Here is an 18629-nt window from a genome sequence, read left to right on the forward strand (position 1 = left end):
CTCGCTCGCTGGCTCGTTCGTTCGTTCGTTCCTTCCTTCCTTCCTTCCTTCCTTCCTCCCTTCGCATCCTCACCTGCCTGAGGTGTATGAGGTCGGCCTTGTTGGCCACGATGCACACGGGCGCCGGCACGGGCGCCTGCTGCGCCTGCTGCTGGGGGGCGCCACCGGCCCCCGCGGGGCCCCCGCCCGAGTGGGAGAGAGTGGCCGCCCTGTGCAGGTTGGGCAGCGTGTTGTTCAGGTGGCGGCGCAGGAGCCCCAGGTAGCGGAAGCTGGCCCGGTCCACGATGGAGTAGACGAGCATGAAGCCGTCCGCCCACTGCAGGATCTCGTCCCGAGGGAGTTCGTCCTCGCTCTGCAGACGCGGCGCCAGCGCGCGAGTGAGACCTTATAGGGATGCGCGAACGGTGACGTCCGAGACCGGAGCGAGTGCGAATTTAACAGCGCCAGCGTAAGGGTCGGTAGAGTGGGTGGACCAATAGTTTTGCAATCCGCACATGCTTTTGTATTTTGTAAAACATGTCGTAATTAATTAATTAATTAAAGCGAGTCTACTCACTTTTATGTACATTCACACTCATTGATACTCACTTATGTGCCCATCGGTTTGAGTAGATTACTCTTCCAGAACACCAACAAGAATCTTACCGTGAAAAGAGGCTTGGCAAGCCAGAAAATACGTTAATGTGAAAGATGGATTGTGAAGCCATCTTTAAAAGTATTTAAAAGGCTACAAGGCCTGCAGCCTTGTAGCCTTTGTAGCCTTAATACTGCAAGGCCTGCAGTTTTTCTATATGAAGTATTGCAGGCCTTGTGAAGGCCAAAGCAGGACTGGTAAGGCACTACACAGAATAATACGGCACTGAATGTGAGAAACCGAAGTGCAGTGCGAAATATTACAACGAACTTTCTCGGCAAGAAATAGATAAATAAATATAGGTAAAATACATCTTAAAAGGCGGACAGGGCTTCAACTAAAGTGTCCACAGATGACGCTGGGAGTGCACTGCACATTCTCAATCGGTCTGCAATCTGTTGAATCTTTCTTGCATCGACAGCACGCGCCGCGAACGAAAATTTCCCGGCATTAAAAAGTAATCTGTTCACTTAGAAATTGCCCACGATTCTTCCTTTTTTCTTCATCATACGAGCCAGAGTACAGTCACCACTCCTGCGAAACCAAAAATCGGCAGTCCTTTGTTGCATTTGGCGTTCTGTTTGCATGAATTTTTCTCCTCCAACAAAGCAAGAATAAATACGCGAACAAAAGTGGATTGGGGATTACCATTGCCAGCTGCCTGCCGCCGTTACTTAATCCCCCAGAAATCTCCGTCGTTTGGTGTCAAATACTTTGTACTTCCCTTTTTTTTTACCCCGACTGCAGCCATAATGCCACCGCCTTGGTAGATCTGCTGTCCCAGCCAAAATTTCCGACCCTTTTTATATTTGACCGTCCTTTTCTTGTTAGCTCACTTTCAACATTCCACGCAGCGGTCCCAGGAACGTTCAAAAAGAGCGACCAGGTTTCCGAGAAACCTAGGACATCCTCATTATCTGGGGAAGGACTTGAAACCGAGGATCCCGGAGCTTTGAGAGGATTAGAGCAGGATTTAAAACCGCGAGCAGAAAATGAACGCTAAGCTTTCTCTGTTTTTTTTTTTTTTGTTTCTTTTTTCAAGTCTATCACCCATGATTGTCAAGCACAAGCTTAGAATGGCTCAAGGGGATTTCACTGACCGGCAGCATTAAAGTCAGAGCTGCCCCCGTTTGGCGATCGAGCTCAGCGAGGTAACGCTGCTCTCTTTTGAATTATTGCAGAGCTTGCGGAAAGAATCAGTACAGCTACAGTTTATTTTTTCCTTCAGGCATTAACTTGTTTAACTTTCATCTAATAAATAACACGGCAGGACATACCAGATAGGGCGAAGATGCGCATCTCGTCTCGGTCTCCTGTATAGTGTGTCCTCCCGCGTGTTAATAGCCGTAGCCAGTTTGATTCAGCACATTACAAGACTAACGCAAACTAGCGCGATCCCTCGCTTTACTCAGTTGTTTTAACCATGGCAAGAATGCTAACACCTGGTTTATTTCTTTTTTATTCTTTGCGAGTTTCCTGGCAGCGATGTTTCAAAAATTTCTTGCTTTATTTTGTGAAATTAAGCTGCGCTAGGAACGAGACACCGAGGTGGAAGAAGGTTGGACGAACGCAGCACTGCACAAGTTGTTGAAGTCCGGCTGGTCCAATTTTTTTTATGACATCGTATAGGCCATGTGTTGCTTTGAGATTCAACAAACCCCAATTTTCTTTCTCCTCTTAAATCACACCGTACATATTATGATTGTACACCTCATGTGCTGTTAAATAAAGGCCAAGAACTACAATGAAACAAAATTATTAACAAAATGACAACTTCTCGACCGTATCGGAGTACCGCCCAGAGTATGGTCCACAAAAAACTTGGCGATATGATGCAATAAACAAATATCTTAACTATTTGTCATGTGTTTGATAGGAGTAGTCCAAGGGTACAAAAAAGAAAAATTAGCCCCTCGCTGATTCAGTTTTTTTTTTCTCTCTCTCTTTCGAGTGCTCAAACGTCAGTGCTGATTATGCGAAAGCTATTCAATAAAAAAAAATATTCGCTGTTTCGAGTATTAATTATTCATTTATTCCCCCGTGGTTGCTTAGTGGCTATGGTGTTTGCTTGCCAAGCACGAGGTCGCGGGATCGAATCCCGGCAACGGCGGCCGCATTTCGATGGGAGCGAAATGCGAAAAAAATAACGTGTACTTAGATTCAAGCGTACGCTAAAGAATAACAGGTGGTTAAAATTTCCGGATTCCCCCACTAAGACATGCCTCATAATGAGGTCGGGGTTCCGACTTGTGAGATCCTATAATTGAAAGTTGATTGAACGATTCAATTTGAGCAACGAATCGAAAAGAAATTTATCCTATTCGTTGTTTGAAATTTTCTAATATTCGCTCTCTTTGTGAAAGAAAGAAAGAAAGAAAGAAAGAAAGAAGGAAGGAAGGAAGGAAAGAAAGAAAGAACGAAAGAAAGAAAGAAAGAAAGAAAGAAAGAAAGAAAGAAAGAAAGCCTTCAAATAAGCAAGCAAGCTCGAGGTGACTACATTAGCTGCGTACATGCCCACAAAAAGCTTGCGAGCGAAGAACTGCACATAAGCTATTCAAATCTGTTGGATAAACTTGAAGAAGGCATTTACCAACCGTTATCAGGCAGTAAATGTCTGACACTCACCCTTCGACAGGTGTCCAGGATTTCAAAGAGAACGGGCTCGCCGTCCACCATCATCTCACTTTTGTACCTGTTTTCTGTAGGCAACAAAGAAAAAAAGAATACGCTGGTAAAGATATTCGCACTTTGAGCAACACATTCCATCGGCTAAGCATTTACAAGCGCTCCAATTGCAATAGGGCAATCACTGAGCAGAGAACGCGATGAGAAACATGAAGGTACTAAGTCTCTCCCGAAAAATTTCTGATCAGCAATTTTCCATGACTCCGAGCAATTAATAATCAAGTTTCAAAATTTATTGTATCCAATCGCTACGCTAGATCACCGATTCTCCGAATGTCGAATGTATCCCGGCCATTTAGCACGGAGACTCATGGTTACTCAGCGGTGTACACTTAACAGCATTGCAATGCGACGAAAAAGGAATACTAAGTCAGTTTACTTTGATACATTATTCTTAAAAACCCTGTTTATGTCAGTTTTGCTGGGATAGGTTGATTATTAGAGGAGAAAAAAAAAAGAAGTTCCGAGTTTCGTTTCAAAATTTGGTGCTGAAGACCCCGCACCGGCATACGTCAGGGTGACGTCGCGAATTTCAAGGGGGTTTTCTTCGCATTCGGGCAGTTGTGGACCCGTGAATGCTATTTAAGCTTGCTCAGTTCAGGCTTTGTATTCTTTAGAATGCAATGTAGTCCATCCATGTCTACAATAAAGGATTAACTTTGAACAATTAAGAACAATCCCAGTGTGTGACGTCACGGCAAGGGGAGGCAGGAAGTTCGATGCAGCGTCACCACCCGTCTGTCAAGTTTGCTTCTATATATATATATATATATATATATATTTCTTTATTTGGGGTCGCTTTATTGTTTCCAAATCTCGTAGCTGTTCAGTGCGCCTCCTCCAGCATGCATGCCATTATACACGTAATTAAGGCGGCGCTGAGCCCTGCTACGTGTGACATAAGGCCATCACTTCTCGAAGACGGTTACGTACCTGTTTGGTGGTCATACTCTCCTATGTACCTCTTCGTCAGGAACCTCACAACCAGTGCTGAAAGAAATGTGGAATGGACATGTCAAAAAACGAAGGCCTATTAACATGAAATGTTCAAAAAAGCAAATCTGGGACTAAGTGTCAGCTTTTGAGCTAACTGCTAGACTGCCCTTGACTTAAAAATCTACTTGTTGATTTTTCTTTGTTATTATTACTGTCAATCGAAGAGAAATGGCGTGCTATAGGCCTCTTTAGAGCCGACTATCCCAAATTCCCAAATGCATACCCTGGCAAAGCAACACTCTTATGCTAACCTGATATTTTATCTAATCTTACACACGTACAGACCCCTATCAAAAGTTCTCAGGCCATAACGTGCTCGACAACGTTCACTCTCCGGCAAATGGCCGGGATCCTGGAGCAATGTTGGCAGTCGGAAGTTGTAGGTGCTGAGAGACACTGCCCTGTACCCTCTTCCCAAAAAAACATCGCGACTCTTATGATCCGATAGATGACATACGACAGGCACGAAGTCGACGTGTTCGCGCAAGCTGTGGCTTGGAAACTTTTTACCACCCCTGTACATATAAAACAAAGGGAAAGAAATACGCAAATACCTAACGCTACACGCCGCTAACACGTCACAAACCCTGTCACCACAGGCAACGAGCACCCGAATTGAGTTCATTTGGCGCAGTCACGACATCATCCCTTCAGGTCGAATCACCTCGTCCTCGGATTCCGTACTAGCTGAAAGCGCCATAGGAAACCGGCACTCAGAGGCAGTCCGTGAGATTGCTGTACACTAAGAAAGCGCAAGGGGGGGCTGACGGCACGTCTCTGCTTCTCAGGACATGAGCGCGGTCCAAGTACTTTTGCTCAGTGATAGAAGCCAGTCTTCTCTTCTGGATGCGATACCATTATAGAACTGCGCCCACTTTGTAGGTATCCATGTGACGAAAAATACGGAAACGATGCCGAAGTCAGCGCTCTCTAACGCATCGTCTCAAAGCGCTAGCTGCCATGAGGGAAGAATGCGAGAAACGCGACACGTAACGCATGCGCCGGACGGTCGGAAGAGCGGCTTTGTCACGAGAGAAGCATGCGTGCGATCGTGGTCTAAGGGTTAGAGCATTGGACTGCCGTGCTGGGTGACAGAGCTTCGATCCCGCCATCGGTCACTGATTTCTCCACTGCATTACCGGTGTATTTAATCAATCTCGGAGCTATCTAACCAAAACCTCGAAGTGCGTTGAGCGTACGCAATCACGTCACCGTGTACCGGTAACCTCACATTTGTAAGAGATACGAGGCCTAGAAAACACTCTTTGATGAATTAGAGCGTGCTAGATCGGCCGTGACGTATGCGCACAGTTGTCGGGCGAGGTGTCGAAATTATTAAGATCTAAGCACGCCTTACAGCGTTGGTGGAGCCACGTTCCGCCGGTGGCATCAGTACGTCTGTCAAGAATGTTGCTGCAGTCGAGTAGGGCCAGTGGTTGTCGTGAGACTCACGCCACCTTCAGCTGCCCCTGTCCCCGAGTAAGTGAACTGCGGCATTATGAAAGTAATGCGCATTTTCTGGGAAAAAATATATTTATTGACCGGAACGGTACAAAGGGTTAAAGTTCCTCAAAATATTCTCCCCCCTGCATCAATACACTTGCGGAGACGTGTCTGCCACGCCTGGAAGGCACCCTGAAAGTCCTTGACTGGAATGTATCTCGGGAACGCTGTAACGTGCTTTTGGATGTTTTCCACGATCTCCCAATGATTTCCTTTCAGCGCTCTCTTCAGTCGGGGAGACGAAAAAATTCGCACGGAGCTAAGTCGGGACTGTAATGGGACTGGGGAACCACCGGGGTGTTGCTCCGGGCCAGGAAATTGGTAACGATAGAGGACGTGTGGCTGGGGGCATTATCACGGTGGAGCTCGACCGTGTCTTCCATGTCAGCCCTCACGCGCGCGACATGGCATTTCAATTTCTTAAGCACCTCCAGGTAAAAGGCCGAGTTGACAGTTTCTCCCTGAGGTACAAACTCAAAATGGGCGATTCCTCGGGCGTCAAAGAAGACAATCAGCATTGTTTTGATGCAAGACTTGCTCCTTAGCGTTTTCGGGGGGGCGGGAGATGATTTTGTGTGCCATTCGCTGCTCTGCCTTTTCGATTCTGGGTCGTACTCGAACATCAAGGGATTCGTCTCCTGCTACGACAGGGCTAAGAAAGTACGGCTCATCTTGAATCAAATCCAGCAATTCTTGACAGCGCGAAACTCGAAGTTCTTTCTGATCTTCCGTCAACCATTTCGGCACAAGCTTCCTGCACACCTTGCGCAATTACAGATCCTCGGTCCCTATCCCATAACCATCATCATCATGACCAGCATGGTCACTATCCCATGTAACGCAAATGTGGACATGTGTAGGGCGGAACCCTCGCCCCACTTCCTGACCGGTTTTACCGCGCTGCCATGCATAGTCGCGTCATAACAAAATCATGCGCATCGCTTTCATAATGGACCCTGTATGCAAAACTACAGTTAACGGTGCTAGCGCACGATAGTTCTTGCGCTACCGCCAGCCAACGTTTTCTTTTAAAACGAAGCTTTCTTTATATTGCCTAATTTATGCTATCCGCAAAACTACGAGAGAGAAAGAGACAGAGATGTACCACAAGACTTGGTTCGTGTGATATTCGAAAACCTTGCCATCACTGCCCACACTTCGTGCTTTGTGTCACGCTGCGAGCTTGAAATCGAAGCTGTCTGTGCCAGCTAGGTGTTCCTGCTGAGTGGTTCAGGTCGCAGAAACTGAATTTCTGAGCCACGCCACAGATTTTCCCTTTCGAACCAGCAACCGCTCGACACATTGTGTGCAGAGGTAACTTCTCGTAATCTACATGCGTTTCTGAAGTAGAAAGTCACGTGCAGTAACCGACGTGTCTGCCCGTACGTATGCCTGTTCCAGTGCAGTCGAAGTATTCTACTAAACGTTGCGACGAAAACAGCGCAAACGATCAGAGCATGTTCTGGGGATCTGTAGAATTGCATATTGTTAGGTCTCGTTTCGTGCGTGTGAGAAGCAAAACGCTGTAGTGATCGTTCCGCTATTGTCATTGAAGCGTGTCGCTGAACTGAGACAAAAAAAAAAGTTATGCAGATGAAACGCAGATGTTGAAATCTATGTGAAGCGAAGCTATCACGAGGCGGGTAATAAAGTGCAATAAGTTTGCCCAATTGCTCGAGCAATTAGGTTTATGGGGCACGTCAAAGAAACCCAGGCGGTCAAATTTAATCCGGAGTCCCCACACTACGGTGTTCCTCGTAATCAGATCGCCATTTCGGCACGTAAGACCGCCGAGTTTATAATTTTTTTTTTCAGCAAATCCCCGACACGTCCTTTGACGCGACACTTGCGCGCTTCATCCAAACCCTCGGGTTTGTGAACTCGCTCGCCCCGCTATTGAGCAAGAAACAGTGTGTGTGCGGGGGGGGGGGGGGGGGGGGGGGGGGGCGAAACCGCGAGTCTTGGTACAATGCCAGGCGACCTCGCTACGTCATCCCGAACACTACGTCATGCCATTGTCTCGGCGGCGAACAAAACAAACGATGTCTTTCCACCCACCCTCAACCGAGCGGATCTCCCTTTCCAAGTCTGTCTCTCAGCAGCGCGCTTTATTTATTCCCGTTCGCTCGCTGCACCTGATCCGCATGCGCACACGTTTGACGCATCTGCGGGGCCAAGGTGACGTCAGTGCTTGTCACGTGTTTAGCGCTGTGCGACGAAAAAAAAAAAGTTTGATTCTCCGCAGTCCCTTCGGCGTGCATTGAAACAGTAATGCGCGCTGTTTTTAAATGCTGTAAAATGTGATTTATTGATTGCACCATATATCATGATTTCTACCTTGTAAACTTTTTGTGTGTGTAGCTGCAGACTCCTGATAAAGGGTGCGAGGTCGCGGATTCGTTCCCCGGCCACGTCGGCCGCATTGCGATGGGAAGCGGAATGCGAAAAAACGCTCGCGTGCCATGCGCTGGGCGCACGTTAAGAAAAATACAAATGGTTCAGAATTGACATGGTGTCCTCCCTCACCCTCCCTCCCACACTAAGTAAGAGCCTCATAACCCACTGTGCAGTTGCGGGACATAAAACATCATCATATAGGCTCCTATATCATCGCATACAACAGGTGTGGTATGCTTGTACGCGATAATTTTGTAGGTTGTTTTTTTGTAATTGCAGCACATCGTACCGGCTGTCATTTCACGATGAACAAGTCAATATTATTGTTGCCAAGGGAGCAATGCATGTAGGTATGTACAGGTAGATCCCTATAACCCTTGTTAAAGTTGTGGCAGGAGATCTTATAGTCAACATGAGAAATAAATATGCAATGAGCAGATTCACGGTGGCAAAATTAGAAACTAAATAAAAAAGAACATAGCGTTTGTGGATACGTTCAGTGAACACGTATACACGGCATTCAAATGTTTCGCAAATAGTGAGCCAGCCGGTAAACTTCAAGGTGCGAGAGTGAAAAACAACCAAAAAGAATCATTGTAGGCAAACACACAGTATACACATTCCATTTGTGCGTTTACGCTTACAAGGTTCCCCGTGACGGATTCCACTGCTCACACCGCACATCTGTAAGTTTTGAATAAACTTCAACAAGCGTGACTCCCATCCGGCGCTTGATAAAGTCGCAGCACAACGGTGCAGCTCGGGGTCTCCAGGGGAAGCTTCGTCCGCGCACGTGCTGTTTTAGTCCTAGATGTAGCGCCCACCTACACCCCCACACAGTCGCGCGCTCGCCCATCCCCCCCTCTCTCTCTCTCTACCTTTCTATCCCCCTCACTCTCTCTATCCAGCATCCTGGCGCGTACCTTCTCAACGTATTTCACACCTTAACCGGTCCCGCGTCTCGCATCGATTTCCGTTCCGCGAAGCGTTCCGCTTGGGCTCCTGCATTTCGTATCATTTCCCAAGCTTTTCCCTTCCCACTGTCGCTGCTTCGCGGAAAGAATGCAAATACGCGGAAGGGAATTCGTTGCAAAGCGTGTCGCCTTCTAATCAGTCGACTACGCGTACCACATTGTACATAAGCAAAAGGCGTCGACCCACCCTCCCGTCGTTTCGAAGCCCGTTTATTCGGCGCCCGAACACGAACTTGCTGGTGATGTTCCGTGTTACCTTTAGACAGGCTGGAGGGTGTGGCTGCTATCTGCGCCGAATGCACGCAACGCATAGCGTTGGATAGAAACATCGGCAGGCTTCAGCGGCTGCTCCAGGTTTGGGGTCATAACTGCGAGAGCAGCTGCTTCTTGCAGCGGATTATAACCTCTTCGAGGTTCCTCCATATATAAGTCGTCCAATTCGCCATCTTGTGAGCTCTGATTAGCCGACGAGATCTCGAGCTGATCCTTCTGACGCGCTCGAAAGGTACGCTCGGCGGCATTCGATTTGGCGCTCTGCAGGAAAGAACACCCGCAAGCATTCCTCTCGTATATCCGAGCGTGTTACCACGAGCTCCGAATGGCTGTGACAAGATGGCGCTCAGTAAGCTGCGATAGGCTCGCAAAGTTTTGAGCCAATCTTACCGATTTGCTGCAAGCGCTAATATCCTCCTAAGACCACTTGCACATTATATTGTGCGTTGCCTGCCGTCATATTCTTTTTTTTTTCAAAATAACTCGAAAGGGATTACGTGCAACAGTCAGCTCGCGATTATGAAATCAGGCATCTGTGGAAAATATTTGAGCGAACTCTCGCCCTCATGTTTTCACAAAATGTACATAATTTATTCTAGAGCGTCGTCACACGCTACGAAAAGCGACCGTGAGGTACGTTTCGGATACCATGATACCACATCAAAATTCAGGCTGCAGCATGAACATGGCAGCGTGCCACACGATCTTATGTGCATCATTATCTCCAAGTTGAGTCAAAGAAAAAACGGCTTTTATCATAAGAAACACGAGTAAATAGTTGTCTTGTGCCCGTACGTGCTTATGTTACCGTTGACATCTAACCAGTATATGTGAACAAAAGAAATTATTTATAATGTCATGAGCATTTTTGTCGAGCTTCACTAATTTGTGGTGTTTATGATATCCGTGTATCTAACCTCTTTCATGCTAACTTGGTTCACCGCCTATGCGCACTTGTTATGTGGCTAAACAGACAACTTTGGTAAATGCCGCTAGGTTTGTGTCATGGGCAAGTGCCCAATCTTAGTCGATCCCTCGAATAGGTATGTTTAACACTCTTAAAAAGAAATCCCCTTAAACATTTATCCTGCGCTGAGAGGGGGGGCGGAACCAGTGCCACACACTGTTTCCAGAGGCGCAGCAGCATGACGGTTCAGCGCGTTGCGCCATGAATGCGTGCGAGCAGTGAAGGAACAATTCTCAGAGTCCGCACGCACCGGCTCTCCTCGCATCTCGGAGGTCACATGCTCACTTTGCGGCGGCGGCGCTAGAAGGCGCAGCGTGTACAGATGTAAGCGTGGGAGAGCAGTTCGGTGCAGTGGACGCCTCGTACATCAGAGGTTTTGACGGTGGCAGTACGGTTTGTCACTACATCACTTCAATGCTAATCGCATCAACGTGGACGGCCGTTGTGAAGACGGCGTGTTCTGGAGTTCGTAACGTAACCAGCTGGCAATAAGCACATATTTAAGAAAGCTCCCTTCCGGTGTCTGGAGAACACTGGGGAGTTCGACGTCGTCCCGAATAACACTTGCGCCGGCGTTTCTCCCGAAGAACGTTGTTATCGCGAGACCCGCGGGCCCTTTCCGCGTCGCGCACTTTTCGCCGCGGTGCACGGAACTGAGAGCCCAGACTCGGAAATATGCGGCTCGCGGTCGAGCAACGCAGCCCACCCACGGCACGCGAATTGCGCGCAGCGAAGCGTGCCTCCCATAGTCGCGGATATATTTAAAAGTGCGGCCTACGCGGCGCCCCGCAGACTACGTCACCGACGACTGACGCGTCGTGGAGACAGCGCAGAGGAGGCTGAAGGTGGGGGCAGAGACGCGTGGCGAAATAAACGAAGGCGTTTGGAGGAGCGCCGGCACCCTCTTGTTCTTTTAGTTAGTTAGCTAGTTAGCTGGTTAGTTTGCATACCTGTTCTCGCCTGATTCCGAGCAGTGTTTCCGAGGCAACATTTCACGCTGCACCAAACAGTTAACGAGGCGATAAGTTACTTTACTTAGTTATTAGTCAGTATTTAGTTAACTTGTTTGTAAGTTAGCAAGTTAGCAAGAAAGTTTGCGTGGTTTGCTCGTGTTGCTTGAGTTCGCGCAGTGTTGTCGAAGCAACGCAGTGTTGGAACTAACTGTTACCGGAACTCAACTATTTCATCTATTGTTTTCTTGGTTACTTAGATATCTTGCTTGCTCGTTTCTCCGTTTGTGCTTGTTTGGTTTTGTGCAGCATTGTCGAAGGGGCAATCAAATTACGGCCGACATTTACTTAACGAGGCTCTTAGTTAGCGTCCGGTTACGTTGCTTGCCTGTTTGTTTGACCGTTTCATTTCGCGTAGCGTTGTATGTCCCACGCGTTGACTGCTATAATTGGGGCGAGAATCAGTGTGCCAGCGGTTCCAAAGATGTGGCTTCCTCACCCACTTGACGCCCGCCCACGAGCGATATTATAAGCGTCGCAAACCGGAAACAAGCGTAGACCTTTGTGCAGTGTGAAATACGAGGCCGGACCTAACAGTAACGCTCTTTTTTTTCCTGAGACTGACGAGTAGTTGATAATCTCCACGTCGGTAAATACAGGTGCGCATGCATCCGTAACCATTTCTAGTTGTGGCATTTATGAAGCAATATATTGCAGAAAATTATCAGCGTGCAACATTGCGATGAAGTTTAGGCGAATCCGTATACTGTTCATCGTTCCCCTGCCTCCCATGGGAATATTTGTCACTGTAAGTTTTTTTGTCCTCGGACAGCAAGCCCAAACTTCAAAAAAGCAAGACGCGGCCTTTTTGTGCTATCGCACAAACTTTATTTCTCGATTTCTTGCTCTCCACTTTTGCAAGAGTCCACGTGCTTTCCATGTTTTCGTGTTTCGCGTCCAGGTACACCTTCTCTGTTAAAAGCTCGGGAAGCGCGGGGTAGTTGCGAATACCCATAATTCCTGGTCGTGTTGCATGCAATCGCCGCTTCAGATGCAGCGCGTTGGCGGGGGCTGCAAAAGTGCGCCCAGCGATGACGCTTTCCTTCTCCTCGACGCTGGAGAAAGAATTGCGGTGAAGGAAAGGAAGAAGTGAGAAAACAAGAAAGAAAAAATAAATCGTGAGCCCCTCGTCGACGACTCGTTTAGTTCGGGACCCACCAACGCCGAGAGCGCATCCGTCGAGCGAAAAAAAAGAAAAGTGAGCTGGGTGTGTGATGAACGCGTCTACAGAGTTTTGTTCCCCCCCTCTCTCTCTCTCTCTCTCTCTCTCTCCGCTACGACCCGTCAAACGACCGCAGATGTGTACGGCCAACTGTGACGAGCGACGCCGCAAGATTTGCGTAAGAGCGAGGAAAAAGGTATCTGCGTGGTGTGAACTTGGCTACGACTCCCGCGCGAAACGTTTTACACCTTTCTTCGAGTAATTTTCGCGGATAGCGGCTATCGTGGTCATTACCGCGTGCTTATTGTGCCTTCCCAAACGCCGTGCGACCGGCGTTTTACCGTCGGGCAGACTGTGGAACACGTAAACGGGCAAGCCTTCCTAGCGGGACAGGAACCGGTGGTAGAGGTTACTCCCTTTGAGGTGCAAGTATGTCCCGCAATACAGGCGCACTATATCTTTCTTCCCGGAAACAAGTTTTCCCCACTCTTACATGCATTTACTCCTTTAGGAATAAACATCCATAGGAATAAAGACTTTTCCTAGCAGAACAAAAACCGGTATCAGCAAAGGGCGTTCCTAACGGAACACTAACCAGTTTCAGGGCAAGAACCGGTATAAGCAAAGGGCGTTCTTAACGGAACAGTAACCAGTTTTCTGTTCTGTTACGCCTTTATTGCGCATAGTAGAAGACAGGAACCCGCTTACCGTACTGTTGTGAACGCCGCTTGTTTCTCCCCTCAGAAATAAGCGCAATAAATGTACAAAAAGATACCGACTATTGCTGTGTGGAGAAAAAATAGCCACCAAAGGGTATATACATTTTCCTAAGTTTATATTGCAAGATATGCTTACGTCTCAAAAGGTGTAGCCCCATTTAAGAATTCTTCGACACGTAGAAAGGTGTTAACAACGTTTTCACTCCATCTCCTGTGGAGTTTTCGGAGGCAGTTCTCCTCCCCGTCAGACTTGTGAAGTTTGTTCCAGTCTCGCTTTTCTTCCGGCTTCCCTCTCCTCCCGTGTAGAGTAGCAAGCCAGGTGTGACATGAACCTGGTGAACTTCCCTGACTTTTCGTATCTTTCTCTCCCTGTCGCTCTCTCCATATATATATCATTGCATCGAAGGAAACCAACCCAAAGAGGATTCCAACAAGCACCTCTCTCTCTCTCTCTCTCTCTCTCTCTCTCTCTCGTTTACGGCGGCTCCGTTCAGTCGCAACGTCGTGTGCAAACGCGCTTCCGGTGATCTACTGCCCCATTCGTTCCACGTCCGAGCCAGATCCGAAAGCTCCGACTGGTCGCCCGCGCTCTCCGCTCTTATTATTTATAGACCGCGCACGAAGAAGCTTCGAAGCGGCGGTATGGCCTCCTGAACGGGAGGAACATGAAAAAAAAAATTCAAAGCAGCTCCCAAGAAGTCTGCTTTCTAAAACATTGCCGCCGCCTCCCCCTCCCCTTACCCAAACACCCAGTAGCCATCTTCTATCCTTAAAGAAGCGAAACCAAACGGCCAAGTGAACGAGTGATAGAAAAGAAAAGAAACAAAGAGAAAGAGAGAAAGAAAGAGAAAGGGAAAGAGAAAGAAACCGTCTCGCATCGGTGCCTTCCTTCTCAAAAGCTTGTTGCGCCTTCTGTCCCTTCCCCAAGCGGAGAGGAAAAGGAGGAACGGTGGAGAGGGCTGAGCAGAGGATTCCCGAATGTCTTCTTCTTCGACCAGAATAGAGTCTCTCCTGCCAAGAGCCCTCCTTGTTCGCCATGGCCGAGGTGTTGTTCTATACCGATGTTATTTTCTTGCTGACGATGTCTATGTTTCTTCGGGATTTCGATATTGCGGCTTCTGGCATTTCGGACGACGATCGTCGACACCTCATTTCATCTTTTCCTTTAGGTTGTTTTAGCATGTCCAGCCTGTCTCTCTAGCGGATTAAGTTATTGCTCATTGGCGCAGTTACTGGTCGCTGTAATTAATTACATTTTCAAATGAAGTAATTGTAATTGGTTACTTTTGTTTTTGTAACCTGTACAATTCCGCGACGAAGATCACCTGTCGGTGCTCATAGAGTTCGCTCGACAGAATGCATCCAGCGAGTTCCTGTACTCTACGACGTTTTCATGATCGCTCTCATTACCAGTGAAAGTTTACCCAGGGCATTTACAACATTGATAACTTCGAATCCCCTGATTTTTTTTTCCTGGCTTTCCCCGACTGTTTTCCTTTAATAAAAATTAACATGCAGTCTAGACACTTGCAGATTTATTCTCAGAAAAAAAAATACAACGAGGGTTTCTAACTACGAAAACGCATAATTTTTAAAAAACTACTACAAGTAAAGGATGTAAATCAGGTGGGACGCGCAACGCAATTTCACTGAACCACGTGTTTCACCATATTCCAACCATCCTGCCACGCACACACTCACAGAGCTAGAAAAAAGATTTTCAGATCGCGTAGGTTCAATTGAAAAATTCGCTTCCTCCAGGCAGACCAGCTCCGGCCATAACCATGCTACAAACCGTTTCATCTAAGGCGCCGTCATTTTGAGGTCACAGCGCCACTTCTCGATTCGGCACCATGCTGGTATGTGGGAACGCCCTGGAGGGTGCACCGCGAACGTGCTGTTAACGACTAGTGTCCAGTTTTCGCGTTTTCTGAGAGGTGTCGATAAGTATATTTTTCTGATTGGGAAACTTCTTAGCGTGTCGCTACTAAGTTTTGAGCTTCTATAGTACCGCAATATCGAGTGGCGTCGGGTCTACAGGCGTTGCCACAGCTCTACCCGCGATCGAAATAGGAGGCGAGTTAAGCCTAAACATTGTCCCTGCATACATGTTATTATTGTATCTCTAGCTTTGAACTCTACTACGGTATCACTCAGGTGACAACAATGAGAGCTGTCTCCGTTCTCCGTGTGCCACGTGGTCTGCCGCACCGGCATCCAATCCAGGTGACTATAGCAAAACTCCGAGGAAACGCGTTTTGCTAGCTTTCGTGCTCTTAAAAGTTTTCGCTGTACGATTTTCTAAGCATCGTTTACCTGGAACCCGGGGTATCAAGCTTGACAACATAAGCAACTGAAAAATAACTCAACAGGAAGCGCCGTTAGCACGAAGTACTCGATAAAGCCACCTGCTGACAGTGATAGTGACAGATGTTTTTATCTATCTATTTATCTATCGGAAAGATATTGCCATTCTCCCAACTGTTGCACGAAGCTACAAAGGAAACACGTAGGGGGTCCTTGGAAAGAAAGCTTCGCGGTTGAAGAAAAATTCATCCTGGTCTCAAGTAACTCCTCTACAATGACCTCCATATGATTTCTTTAGCGCAAATGAGAATACTTTTCAAGGGTCCTTTCCAAAAGCCTGATCCCTTTAGTGTGGCATTGCTACAGCTTCGGGTTTTAGCACCGGGAACGTTTGTGACCCCGTCTGGAATTTCCCGACCACAACAAGGGCAACGTCGGGCTAAATTATTTCGCAAATAATCTCATTTTCTTCTTCACGGCAATATTCAACAGTTATTATTCGATGCACATTCGTGTCGGGTAACCAATTTCAATGTTATAGGTGTTTATTTCTGCTATTCTGACACATATAGAAATTTTTATTATTATTCTTCACTTCTACCAGCCAACTTTCGATCGATTCCGCACCCTCCACACCCCAAAAACAAACCAAACATAAAGGAGTCGGTGCCCTAATTACACTGAGGAACAACTAACACATCAATCAGCCATCCGACATTAGGCGTACCATACACTGCATCGCTTCACAGAACGACGTTGGACAGCGCACATACCGAAGGTTCCGGGCGAGCGAATGCTAATTACTTTTCCATTTCTTTGCTCTGTTTTTCAATTATGCTAGCTTCTATGATACCCTAGGGGAATGTTCCCATTTCGCGTACGCGGTTCAAGAGGGGCGCGGGGCGGAGGGGGTGTTATAAATTGGGGCTGGTGGACAGACTCTCCGTGAGCGAGTCAGCGGGCATAGGTGCGCGAAAACGATTCGTACGTCGTCACCATTCCGGCTGGCTGCCTCTGCCAACCGATCAGAGTGCAGCCAGGCGTTACAAATAACATCGTCGTGGCTAGGTGAGTGGGCCGAGGGCCAACGAACAACCGCGTTTGCGCACAACGTCGAATGTTCCGTGCACTGCGTATAGTTCATTAAAACCACACTGTCTAAGAAGTGCGTGTGTGCGTGAGGGGAGGGCCTACAGGGAATGGTAATGGCAAACGATTTGGCTTTTTCTTTATGAAGCGCTACAACTGTTACACTGTCTTTAAGCCATCGCCACCTGAGCTGGCTGAACATGGTGCAGTTGTTTGCAACAGGTACGACGGAACAGTTCTGCTTCCAAGCAGTGTGGCTACGTGGCCCTGCACTCTCAATCAAAGGCACACCCTTTGGGCCGTATATCTGCCACACAACAATAATCGTCATCTGCCTTGCTTGCGTTTCCTTTCTTGAAACGCCGCGCCCGCTACTTTCCTGTCGGGAATTCTATGTCGTGCTGATAACGTGCATGCCGTTCGTTACTGGGAAGCACCGGGCTCGCAGCGTTAAAGAAAGGAAATGCGGACAAGACAGATGACGTTTATTGTTGTGTAGCAAAGTACAACCCATGGGTTTAATTTTGTTTTAGAGTGTGTACATGCTCAACGCGACTCCAGACAATGGTTGAGAACGTGAGCTCTGCCAGGTACAGCAAACCACAGAAGCTAACGTAGTGCGTGATCCGAGACAAAGGTGAATATTTCCACGGGCTCAGAAAGTAGCCTGGTATTAGTAGATAGATAGATAGATAGATAGATAGATAGATAGATCGATAGATAGATAGATAGATAGATAGATAGATAGATAGATAGATAGATAGATAGATAGATAGATAGATAGATAGATAGATAGATAGATAGATAGATAGATAGATAGATAGATAGATAGATAGATAGATAGATAGATAGATAGATAGATAGATAGATAGATAGATAGATAGATAGATAGATAGATAGATAGATAGATAGATAGATAGATAGATAGATAGATAGATAGATAGATAGATAGATAGATAGATAGATAGATAGATAGATAGATAGATAGATAGATAGATAGATAGATAGATAGATAGATAGATAGATAGATAGATAGATAGATAGATAGATAGATAGATAGATAGATAGATAGATAGATAGATAGATAGATAGATAGATAGATAGATAGATAGATAGATAGATAGATAGATAGATAGATAGATAGATAGATAGATAGATAGATAGATAGATAGATAGATAGATAGATAGATAGATAGATAGATAGATAGATAGATAGATAGATAGATAGATAGATAGATAGATAGATAGATAGATAGATAGATAGATAGATAGATAGATAGATAGATAGATAGATAGATAGATAGATAGATAGATAGATAGATAGATAGATAGATAGATAGATAGATAGATAGATAGATAGATAGATAGATAGATAGATAGATAGATAGATAGATAGATAGATAGATAGATAGATAGATAGATAGATAGATAGATAGATAGATAGATAGATAGATAGATAGATAGATAGATAGATAGATAGATAGATAGATAGATAGATAGATAGATAGATAGATAGATAGATAGATAGATAGATAGATAGATAGATAGATAGATAGATAGATAGATAGATAGATAGATAGATAGATAGATAGATAGATAGATAGATAGATAGATAGATAGATAGATAGATAGATAGATAGATAGATAGATAGATAGATAGATAGATAGATAGATAGATAGATAGATAGATAGATAGATAGATAGATAGATAGATAGATAGATAGATAGATAGATAGATAGATAGATAGATAGATAGATAGATAGATAGATAGATAGATAGATAGATAGATAGATAGATAGATAGATAGATAGATAGATAGATAGATAGATAGATAGATAGATAGATAGATAGATAGATAGATAGATAGATAGATAGATAGATAGATAGATAGATAGATAGATAGATAGATAGA

General features: G+C 46.1%; 1 protein-coding gene across 2 annotated transcripts in view; it reads right to left on the minus strand.

The window, feature by feature from the left end:
- The window catches only part of LOC126544774 (ras-related and estrogen-regulated growth inhibitor-like), a 64785-nt gene that overhangs the window by 14390 nt on the left and 31766 nt on the right, over positions 1-18629 (minus strand). For both annotated transcript variants that reach the window (XM_055077839.1, XM_050192247.2), the window contains 3 exons: positions 4253-4309; positions 3260-3333; positions 74-352 (listed from right to left, as the gene is read on the minus strand). In XM_055077839.1, the coding sequence (XP_054933814.1) occupies positions 74-352; positions 3260-3333; positions 4253-4309 (410 nt within the window). The remainder of the gene's footprint in view (positions 1-73; positions 353-3259; positions 3334-4252; positions 4310-18629) is intronic.

The sequence above is a fragment of the Dermacentor andersoni genome, chromosome 10 (genome assembly GCF_023375885.2).
Source record: "Dermacentor andersoni chromosome 10, qqDerAnde1_hic_scaffold, whole genome shotgun sequence".
In the NCBI taxonomy this organism is placed as follows: domain Eukaryota; kingdom Metazoa; phylum Arthropoda; class Arachnida; order Ixodida; family Ixodidae; genus Dermacentor; species Dermacentor andersoni.